The sequence below is a fragment of the Elephantulus edwardii genome, unplaced genomic scaffold (genome assembly GCF_000299155.1).
Source record: "Elephantulus edwardii isolate Elephantulus edwardi_28Jun2011 unplaced genomic scaffold, EleEdw1.0 scaffold00108, whole genome shotgun sequence".
NCBI classification, from domain to species: Eukaryota; Metazoa; Chordata; class Mammalia; order Macroscelidea; family Macroscelididae; genus Elephantulus; species Elephantulus edwardii.
In genome coordinates, this window is record NW_006399858.1 from 10,019,184 (window position 1) to 10,031,374 (window position 12,191).

Genomic DNA, 12,191 nt, shown 5'->3' on the forward strand with positions numbered 1-12,191 from the left:
TTCTGAAGCTCTGTCTAACATACTTTGGACATGTTGTAAGGAGAGACTGGTCCTTGGAGAAGGACATCATGCTTGGTAGGGTGGAGGGACAGCACAGGAGGGGAAGGCCCTCTATGAAGTGGATTGATTCAGTGACTGGGGTTATCGGGATGAGAGTGTCAGAGACAGTGCGATTGGCACAGGACAGAGCAGAGTTTAGGGCTGTTGTACATAAGGTTGCTATGAGTCGCAGGTGACTCGACGGCACATAACAACAATAACAAGCCCTTACATCTGAAGGAGTGATAAATGTCTTCTAAGATTAAAGGACACATAGTTGAAATAGAGGAACACTTAACATATCTGATTAAGATGTATAGATAGTGCCAAACTACAGTTTCCCTTTCTGCTTTCAGCTTACTCTTTTACTCAACTCATTGCCATCGAGTTAAAACTCACGCAATGCTGACCCTCTGTTGGGTTTCTGAAGCTATAAGTGTCATGGGTTGAGACTGCATATTTTTCTCTTTTATTGCTTCTGGTGGATTTTTAGCAGTGGAGTCTTATGGGCTACACCACTCGAGTTACCTGTTTATTATTTAGAGCAATGTAAACATATGATCAAGAGGCAATGGTGATGAAAGAGGACGTTCAAGCTGCTCTGAAGGAATTGGCAAAAAAGAAACCCCCAGGAATTGATGGAATACCAGGTGACATATTTCAACAAACAGATGCTGCCCTGGATGTGCTCACCAGTTTCTGCCAAAAAATCTGGCGGACAGCTACCTGACCAACTGACTGGGAGAGATCCATATTTATTCCCATTCCAAAAAAAGGTGACCTGACAGAGTGTGGAAATTATCGAACAATATCATTAATATCACACACTAACAAAATCTTGCTGAAGATTATCCAGAAATGACTGGAACAGTACATTGACAGAGAACTACCAGAAATACAAGCTGGGTATAGAAGATTTCATGGCACTAGAGACATTATCGCCAATATCAGATGGATCTTGACAGAAATCAGAGTATCAGAGGAATGCCTATCTGTGTTTCATGGACTTTACAAAGGCATTTGACAGTGTGGATCACAATAAATTATGGTTAACCTTGAGGAGAATGGTAATCCCAGAACACTTGATTGTGCTCATGTGAAACTTATGCTTGGACTAGGAAGCCATCATCAGAACAGAGTAAGGAAACACTGTACGGTTCAAAATCAGGAAAGGTATGCATTAGGGATGAATCCTGTCTCCATATCTTTTCAATCTATAGGCTGAACAGATAATTTGGGAAATTGAGTTTTATGAGGAGGAATATGGAATCAAGATTGGAGGAAGATTCATCAACAATCCACATTATACAGATGACACAACCTTACTTGCGCAAACTGAGGAGGACCTGAAGTGCTTGCTGCAGAAGGTCTTCAATATGGATTGAAGGTCAACATGAAGAAGACAAAGATTCTTACTACTGGGCCAGTTGGCACACCATGATAGAAGGAGAAGAGATTGAGGTTGTTAGCAATTTCAGCTTGCTCAACACAATCAACAGTTTTGGCATCAGTTATCAGGAAATCAAAAGACAAATTACACTGGGAAAATCTGCTGTCAGGGTCCTCTCCAGACTACTGAAATACAACGATGTCAGTCTAGAGACTAAGGCACACCTAATCCAGGCCATGGTCTTTGCAATTACTGGCTGTGCATCAGAGAACTGGACATTGACTAAGAATGACAGAATAATCAGTGCCTTCAAGTTGTGGTGCCGGAGAAAAGTCTTGAACATGCCATGGGCCACCAAGAAAACAAATAGGTCTGTCTTGGAGAAGATGAAAACAAGTTTCTCCTTGGAGGATAGGATTTTGAAGCTCCATCTCACATATTTTGGGTGTTTGGTCGAGATTTTTGGAGAAGGACATCATGCTCAGACGGGTAGAGTGAGTGCGCAGGGAAGGAAGACCCCGCATGAGATGGATTGATACAGTTACTGGGGCAGTGGGGGTTGATGTGTTCGTCAGTGAGACTGGCTTAGGACAGGACAGGCCTTAGAACTGCCATGCGTAGAGTCACTATGGGTCACAGGTGACTTGACAGCAAATAACAACAACAAATTATGGTATGAAACCCAAACATTCTGCTCTTGAGTTGATCCCAACGCAAAGTAACACTATAAGACTGAGTAGAGTTTCTTGATAACAGTGTTCCCAAGGCCGTAAGTCTTTACAGTAGCACACATATTTTTCCATGAACCACATCTTTCTCCCACAGAGAAGGGACGAGTTTGAACTGCCAGCCTTTTGGCTTGCAGCTATCTGCCTGAACCACAGCACTATCAGAGCTCCTCATGTCCTGAAGTTCCCCTCTTTATTTTTCCTCTAGCATTTCAGAATTTAATAATTCCCTAGTTGATCCATTTCCTGTCAGTAATTTGAACCCTGAGTTTCCTTAGAAATCCTGTTTCTGTCACTCATGCCCTATCCTCATGCTCAGGAATTCGAATATACATTTTATAAAACAAAATTAGTGTTTTCTGAGAAGTTTAAAGGTGAATAAATCATTGCTGAAATTGCTATCATAAGTCTGCATAATAACTTGATAGTTTTTTTGGCCCCCCCAGGTTTATCTTTGTTTTTTTCTTTTTTAAATTTTTATTTTATGTTGGTTTGCTTACAAAGGTCATACACACTGTGTTTTGCACTATTCTTCATTCACGTGGTGTCTCATACAATCATTCCCATTCATTATGTTTTTTTTTAATTTGTTTTATTTTTTTTTTAAATTTAGGTTGTTTATTTTTCGTTTCAATGAACATCTTGCAGAGATTTTGGGATTCCATTCATTCATTGTTGCACCTTTCTCCCCGCCATTCATTATGTTTTATAACATTGTTGTTGTTAAGTACCCTGTCTTTCCAGATCCCCCGCTGGATCTTTACTATTTCCGTTAGCCCCTCCTCCCTTCACCCATCAAATTATGTGATTACCTTTCTGCCCATCCTCACCCTTCTGCTCCCCTTCTCCCCTCCTTAAATCTACGCAGACATTTTGCTAGTTATTCATTTCTACAGTAATGATCTTTTGCCATATTTGCCATTAATAGACAGAGTTAGTTCACTCAGCATAATGCTCATGATCTCATAATGTTCAAGATCATTGCTCCTGAATGATGCATAGGATTCCATTGTGTGAATGTACCACAATTTCTCAATCCATTCCATTGTGGTTGGACATTTGGTCTGTTTCCATGTTTTTGTGATGGTGAAAAATGCTGCTCTTGGTGCACAGATCTCCATTTGTGTCTCACTTCTCATTTCCTCAGTCTATATTCCTAGCAGTGAAGTAGCTGGGTCATATGGAGTTTCTATGTTCAGCTTTTTTTTTTAACTTAAAAAAATTTTTATACTGATTTACAGAGTTCATATACATTGTTTTTCACACTAAATCTTTCCCATTTTCTTCACCCCCCATTAAATTGTGTGACCCTATGATTAACCCATCATTTGCCTGCCCATCCTTACCCCTCAGCTCCCCACCCTCCACCTTGGCTTCTCATGATTGTTCTACAATAATGGTCTCATATAGTATTTGTCGTTATGGGACTGAGTTAGTTTACTACCATAATGTTTTCCAGTCCCTCCCAAGTTAGGTAATAATTTACAAAATCATTGCTCTTGCATAGTATTACATTGTGTGACTGTATCATAATTTCTCAATCCATTAGATTGTGGTTGGACATATGGGTTGTCTCCATGTCCTTGTGATGGTGAACAATGCTGCTATAAATATTGATGTACAAGTCTCCATTTGTGCCTCAGTTCTCATTCTTTTGGGGTATAGTCTAAGCAGTAGAATAGCTGGGTCATATAGAATTTCTATGTTCAGCTTTTTGAGGAAGCGCCAAACTTCCTTCCAGAGTGGTTTTACCATTTTACAATCCCACCAACAATGTATACCTATTTCTGCATCCTTTCTAGCATTTATTGGTTGCTGTCCTGTTAAACTTTACCACCTTTACTAGGCTGAGATGGTATCTCATTGTGGTTTTGATTTGCATCTCTCTTATTGCCAGTGGTTTTGAACATTTCTTCATGCATTGGCCATTCTAAGGTCTTCCTCTGTGAAGAGTCAATATCATGTATTTCTTATTTGTATCTAGGAAAATTTTCACCTGTGATTATTTTAGGCATAGTTTCATGACTCTTGGTTTCTTACTGACTTTATTTCTTTCTCTGCATGGAACTTAACCTTGCTATTGATTTGTATAGACTTGAGGAGGGACAAAGCCATCTAACTATGATTTGATTGTTCCCTCCATGACTGTATGGGCTAGAAGAGAAAAATTAATATGAGGTAAAATGCAAACAATTTGGGGCTCCCTGTAGATTTAGATTTCTCTCATTTCCTGTTTCTTTTGGTTGCAATTACTAGTTGAAAACACTGATTTGAGAAAAAATACTTATTTTAGAAAAAAGTTGTTTTCAGTTGGGTAATTGGAATAATAAATAAGTATGTGGAGTATAAGATTTACACTGTAATCTTCATAGGTTCTTTGGTCTTACTTTAAATTGTGTGATAATGTGAAATGGTCAAGTAAAGGAGAAACCAAAGCATTTATTTAAAAACTTCCATTTCACCTAATTCTTAAAGTTCTTTTTTACTGGGTTTCCTGAAGTGGCAATTTTTGCCAGTTGTTTGAAGTATTGTTGCCTCACCTCAGAGCCTCTGGAGAGCCGTGGTGGGTCAACATTGAAAACCAGAGGAAACCTTCCTGCAGTGACTTTTAATTCCCAGAAGGAACTAACAAGGGGTGTGGGAGCCTTTGTAAGTAAATATTTCCATTCTGAGAAGACCATCTTTTAAAGAGCACTTAGTCACTTCCTCCCAAGGATGGGCCATTTCAATTGCCTGCTGTGTGCTTATTGTTCCTCAACCTGTTTATATACTTTGTGTTCATGTATATGCACTTGTTTTCCAGTATATTAGAACTTCTTATGATACCAAGTTGGATCATCTGCTACATTTAATGTTGAAAGAGTGGAAGATGGAACTGCCCAAGCTGGTGATCTCTGTCCACGGGGGTATCCAGAACTTTAAACTGCCCCCCAAACTTAAAAAGATATTCAGCCAAGGGCTGGTCAAAGCTGCAGAGACGACTGGGGCGTGGATACTGACTGAAGGCATTAACACTGGTAACACACATTCTTGTGTTTCTTTCTTTTTTTTTTAATACCCTCTTTCTAAGCTAAGAATAGGACCATGTGACACTTGATCTTTGCTCTGTAGCACTCCCAGGAGAAATCGTGTGTGAGGGAGAAAGATGAAAAATTTAGTGACCAGAAAATAAACCCAGAAGAATCATGGGTCTTTCCGGGAATGTGGTTGTAACATTGCCCTTGGGTGAACTTCTGGCAAAGATGAGTAGTCTTTCATGAGAGTCAGACTATGGTGAGGCTAGAAGAGACACTGATTCCATGCAATTGTGTGGGTTCTCAGACGATGGAAATCAGTCATGTGTATACAAGGCATATTGAATGTATTGGACATAAGAAGAAAATTCTTTGAAAAAAAATTTTTAATTTTTATTGTTGTGTACCATCAAATCAGATCTGACTGGCACAGGAGGAGCATCTGGTGGATTCAAACCGTGTGCCTTTGAGATTGCAGCGCAGCTTCTTGCCACTAGGTCACCAGAGCTCCCTGAAATATATATTTTTTAAACCACAAAATTGTCAGTGCATTCACTATCTCTCTTTGTGTCTCTGACTCTTTTTTATACCTTGAAATCCCATTCAAGAACATCTAGTGACACCTTAAATTCCAACCTTACCCTTTTGCACTGGTGTTGATTAAATGCCTGCACTTTAGAATCAGTGAGAAGCTTAAACCCAAACAAACAAATCCAGTCAGTGTGTGTGTGCACGCGCACCCCCCCTCCAACCACACCCCCACACAGACACAGACAAAGACACAGAAAGACACAGAAACGAAAACACAGACCCCCCGTCCAACCACACCCCCCACAAACACAATCCCAAATTTATTGGATTCTTGTAGGCTGGAGCTCCTGAAAAAAGTCCAGTGTGCAGCTGATGTTGGAAACATTGACTCCCCAAATCACTTAGCAATCAGTTATAACTTTTCATTTTCTCTTTAGTTTTTCTTTTTAATTTTCTTTCTTTAGAAATAGTCAATGTCTCATATTCCGTTCTCCTCCTTTAAGATCTGTATTACCACTGCTGTCAATTTGTGTTGCTTCTGCCTTATATTGACCCCTCTGTCAGCTTTCCAAACTGTGAATTGTTGTGGGATGAGGTTGCCCATCTTGGTCTTGAACAGCATCTGGTACATTTGAACCCCTGAGCTTCTGGTTAACAGTCTAACTGGTTATCCACTATACCACCAGTTCTCCTTTAAGACTCATGAAGCATCACAACTAGAAGTGCTTACTTTTGTCTCAGAAATGCTACAGATTATACTACTTACATTCTTTGTTAGATGTCTTTGTAAGATGTTTATACACAACGAACCCATGAGATGAGAGCGGAAATCAGTTCTTCTGGGTCTCACAAGTTCTCAGCATTTACCCAAGTATAGTCTTATTACTTTTCTAAATAAAGTTTTTCCTTCTCTTACAGGTTTCTACCTTACACAGGCTCCAGATTTCTCAGGTTTCATTGTATTCCCTGGCAGGTTGTGTGTGTGTGTCTGTCTTTCTGTGTTTGTGGCTGTGTTTTTCTGTGTGTGTGTGTGTGTGTGTGTGTGTGTGTGTAATAACTCTCCTGACTAGTTTTGAGTGAGGGGACAGGCCTTAGAACACTTAGCAACACACTCCCATTTAACAAATAATTTCTTTTTTATTTTTTTATTTTCTGTGTGTGTGTGTACTGTCAAATTGGATTTGACTGGTACAGGAGGAGATGGCCTCTCCTTCTCTGGCAGAGTGTCTGGTGGATTCGAACCACATATCTCTGGGATTGCAGTGCAGCTTCTTGCCACTAGGCCACCAGAGCTCCAACAAATAATTTCTTTGAAGTCTGAATGATAATTCAGAAAATTCAGTCTAAATTGGTACCTGGCAGGGTGAGAAGGGAGAAAAGAAAACAAAACAAAATCCAAAAAACCTTCAACACCCCCAAAAGCAACCTCACCGAGCATAATAAAGCCTAGGGATTTTCCTGTCACTAATGGATAACCCAGTAGTTCATTTTGTACCCTTTATTGAGATAATTATTGTTTCACATTCTCAGAGGCAAATGAAAGTGACAGAGTTCTAAGTCCATTGTATACTTGTTATTTTATTTCCAGTAAAAAAAAAAAGGAAAGGAGGTAGGGAAGGTTCATAGAGTTCAGAAAAAGTACACTTAGTAAAGGAATTTTTCTTTGAATAATTAACTGCATTCATGTTTAATGTGCCATTTTTTCCCCTTACTTCTTATTCTTTTTTCAATTTTAGGTTTTTGCTTCTAGGTGCTGAATTAACTTTTAGGTTGTTGTGTGATGTTGTGTACCGCTGAGTCGGAACTGACCCATACTGACCCTCCAGCAGATTTCTGAGATGGTTAATTGCACAGGAGAAATTGCCCATCTTTCTTATGTGGAGAAGCTGGTATATATGAACTCTGTGCCTTTGAGATTGCAGCACAGTTTCTTACAACTAGGCCACCAGAGCTACCTAAGGTGGTTGTTATGTGCTGTCGCGTTACCTGCGACTCATAGCAACCCTATGTACAACAGCCCTAAACCCTGATCTATCCTGTGCCAATCTTATTGTCTCTAACACACCTACCCCTATTATACAAGTCACTGAATCAATCTATCTCATCAAGGGTTTTCTTCTCCTGCACTGACCCTCCACCCTCCCAAGTATGATGTCCCCCTCCAAGGACTGGTCCCTCCTTGCAATGTGTCCAAAGTATGTTAGACAAATATTCAGGAGTTAAGGACATTAAATAATACAAATACAACAGTATGGAGAATATGTAAATCTTTCCTATAAACAACAGCAAAAAAAGAGGAAATCCTGGGTGCTTCCTTGGCCAGTAGTCAGGTTCTGAGGAGATTCAGCCACAGCTCCTCTAGGGCCTGGTTACTCAGGAGCTTGTTAGAAACAAAGATTCTCAAACCCCAGCCCAGACCTGCACTGATGGGATTCAGGATTTGCCTTTGAACGTCTGCCCTTCAGTGAAGCCAGGAGCCCATATCCTCATGTTTTGCTGGGATAGTAAAGATTAGGGGAAACATATTTTTGACAGTTATGGAGTCAGACCTGGCCCTGCTCAGAGGGCACAATGCTGAGGGTATTCTGGTCAGAGAAGTGTCACAGCTTAATTTCTAAATAGAAAATACCCCTAAAGAGAAGATTATTTCCAGATGTTGAAGATGATAAAAGAAGTGTTTAAAAATTTTATCAAAAAAGAAGTGTTGAGAAGAGCAGATATAGACAAGACATCAGAAACAAATTCCTTTGTAACAGCAATTTGTCCCAACTGGCCTTTATCTTCCACTTTTCAAGTTTGCTTTATGCCATTTCACCTTTTTAAAATCTAATTTTTATTTTCTATTGGTTTACTAAGAAATTTTGTATACATTGTTTTTACACTGGATCTTTCTCCTTTCCTTCACCCATTCCTCCTTTTACCCATCACATTATGTGACCCTATGATTAAGCGCCGTCCCTATCCTCACCCCTCTGCCACTTCACTTTTATAAAATAGGTTGTTACCTGATTTTGTTAGCAGAAAGAAATCCAGAGGAATTTCACTTTTATGACAAAGACATGGAAGAATTCGCATCCAGTGTTTGCTTGATGGCACTCTGAACAGAGTGGCTTTTCCAGACGACTTCCCAGAAGCTACACTCAGTGTCAAAGCCCCATTACTTTGAGCTGTGACTGGGATAACAGCATATTAGTGCTATTTTCAGTTTTATGTGTTATTTAGTATGATTTGGTAGGCTATTTATTGAATATAGGAATGCTTGAAAATAGTTTCCCATACAAACAAATGTTAATTGCTTCTTACTTGACATAGTTTTCAGTTTCCGGGAGGCATCGTAGGAGCGCTCTGCTTTGGGAAGCAGGGGAAGCCTGCACTTTCTTGCTTATTTCTTTCTAGCGGCCACTGTGTTTTGCAGTATGTGAGTTAGAGGTTGACGTCTCCACTGGTTGTCCACAGGAGTATCCAAGCACGTTGGTGATGCTCTGAAAGCCCATTGCTCTCAATCGCTGAGAAAAATCTGGACAGTTGGAATCCCTCCTTGGGGTGTAATTGAGAACCAGAGAGATCTAATTGGAAAAGATGTAAGTAGATAGTTCTTTCAGAGTGAATATCAATGAATAGTAATAAACATGTCGATTGTGACATATAAAGTTCTCACGTTGTGATGGGCTTCTGTTATGACTACTGTGTTAAGGCATATCTGACATAGGTAAAAAAATACAATGTTAAACTTTTTATTATTATTCTTATAATATGCACTTACTTATACATTTGACCCTTATTTGTCTTTGAAGTTTGGTAACATTGTACCTAAACCTACCAAGTTTACTTAATGCATACAGAAAAAAATACTCAGATCATAAAAATTTGCTCTGATGAAGAGTTAGGTGATGTTGGGGTTTTGTCATTTACAGTAATCATGCCAATGTGGGAGATTTTTTTTATCATCTGGATTATTCCTGGGGATGAGAATGGTGTTTCTACTGATAAAATTAGTGAGAATTTTCTTTTTGAAAGTTTTTCCCCTTCACATACATTGTAGTAACATCTCACTGCTTCCTGAATGTGCTGTGTCATTGTTAGCCTGGCAGACAAAACTGGAGTCCATGTTTGCAAGTGGCAGAAGCCCCTGGTTTAGTTTAGAAACAGCTCCAGCTAATCTTTTTACAATTAACTTTTTTGATGATCTCCTCCTCTTCTGTATTAGTTCCTTTTTCCGTATTTCTTTCCTCTTCAAATCTTGATCTTGTCACTTCACCAGTTCACCTGTGATCTTTGAGCTCTTCCACATTGTTGATACCAAGCTGTAAAATCAGCATTCTTATTTTAGAGGTGATTTTCCAACAGTCTCTTCCATCATATTATTCCGATCAAATGCTCAGAGCATTTTTGTATTCACAAAACTCAGCACTTTTTCTGTGTTCTAGGCACTTCCCCATAACTTCCTCTTCAGAAGATTGACTAATGATAAGATGCATAAACATACACACACACACACACATGCACACACACACACGCACGCACACACACACATGCGCACACACGCACACACACACATGATAGTTTAAGTGTAGTTCATTTTAACTCCAATATGTGGTTAATTTGGGGGTGTATGACCTGAAGCACTTGTTGCAGAAGATCAAGAAATGCAGCTTTTAGTATGGTTTGCATCTCAATATCCAGAAAACAAATATTCTTACCATTGGACTGATAGGCAGTGTCATGATGAATGGAGAGGAGATTGAAACTGTCAACAGCTTCATCTTGCTTGGGTCCACAATTAACATCCTTCATACTAGCAGTCAGGAAATAAGGAGATGGATTGCAATGGGAAAATTTGCAATTAGAGACCTCTTCAAATTATTGAGGAGTAATGATGTCAGACTGAGGACTAAGGTGTGTCTGATTCAGGCCATAGTCTTTCCAATTACTAGCTATGAATCCAAGGACTGGACAGTGAATATGGATGACAGAAAAAGAATTAATGCCTTTGAGCTGGGGTGTTGGAGAAGAGCACTGAACATCCTATGGAAGGCTAAGAGAATAAACAGATACGACTTGGAGAGGATGCAGCTGGAGTGCTCTTTGGAGAAAAGAATAATGAGACTTTGCCTCACATATTTGGGCATGTTGCTAGGAGGGGCTATTCCTTGGAGAAGGTCATGATGCTGAGAAGGGTGGAGGATCAGCCAAGGAGAAGAAAACCCTCACCTAAGTGGATTGACACAGTGCCTGCTGCAGTGGGCTCTTGTATGTCATGAAGTGTGAGCATGGCACAGGATAGAATAGGGTTCAGATCTTTTGATCAGAGGGTTTGCTATAAGTCATACTTGATGGCACCTAACAACAACAACAACAACAATGCCCCCAACTCCAACCCCTGGCTTGTTAATAGGTTCTTTACCCCATACTTAAAAGATGACTACTCATCTTCGTTGCTCAGGTCAAAAATCTGAAATTATATCTTTATCTCTAATCTCAAATCCAATCCATCAGTAAATTATGTGAGAACCATTATTAAAATATGACCAAGGATATGTGTTTGTGTATACCTGTTTATCTATTGATCAATCAATCGATCAGCTCAGTGGTCCAAGCCACCATTTTCTATTGTCTAGATGATTTCAGTAGCCTTCCAGCCCTCACTCTTGTGTCTTTTGCAGTCAGTTCTCAATATTTTAGCCAGAATGACTCCTCTGATACCTGTGCCACTCCTCAATGCAAAACTTTACAATGGCCTATGAAGCAATTGCAAAGGCTCACTTTTGGGGGAGGGAAGTTCAGGAAGGTTTACTTTATTTCTTTTTATATTGCAGAAGGTACATCCAGTTCTTAAGCAACATGCCTCCCTCTGGAAACTCTATGAACTTAGAGAAATGATGGTAGTTATAGAACAGGGATCAAGTCTTTTGTTCATAGGGTAGTTATGAGTTATGTTCAACTCCATGGCACTTAAGAACAACAACAACAGCATATTTTACATATACTTTATCAATAATTTGGATGTTTGTAACATTCAGTACACTTTTAATTGTGATTTGAGTGAAAGCTTACAGAGTATCTTGGTTTTTAATTCAACCATTCATACATATTTTGCTTTATAACATTTATTGTAAGCCCTACAGTGTAGTTGTACTTTCACAACCTCTTCCTTATGATTCTCATTTTCATGAGTCCTTCTGGCCTACACCTTCTCTTCTTCAGGATTTTATCGTTGGGCAAATACTGGTCTTCAGACCCCACATGATTGATTATTAGGAGTGAGTGCCTCTCAGGTGCCACTGGTCCCCTTCTATGCTTGTTTATTGTTGGATGAAAGTTGAGCTATAAGAATGAGTTTTTAGCTTTAAAGGTGACTAAGAACCATTTGTTGGTTCATATATTTGAATGATGGTGGTATTGTTGGGAGTTCTTTGTATGCATAGGGATATTGTTCTGTCACAACATTGTATTTCTTTTTTTTAAATTAAATTTTATTAATTTTAATGA

The 12,191-nt window shown here is 39.3% G+C and overlaps 1 protein-coding gene across 1 annotated transcript in view; it reads left to right on the forward strand.

The window, feature by feature from the left end:
* The window catches only part of TRPM6 (transient receptor potential cation channel, subfamily M, member 6), a 202,255-nt gene that overhangs the window by 39,663 nt on the left and 150,401 nt on the right, over positions 1 to 12,191 (forward strand). The window contains exons 5-6 of the mRNA XM_006892005.1: positions 4,961 to 5,174; positions 9,159 to 9,283. Of these exons, the coding sequence (XP_006892067.1) occupies positions 4,961 to 5,174; positions 9,159 to 9,283 (339 nt within the window). The remainder of the gene's footprint in view (positions 1 to 4,960; positions 5,175 to 9,158; positions 9,284 to 12,191) is intronic.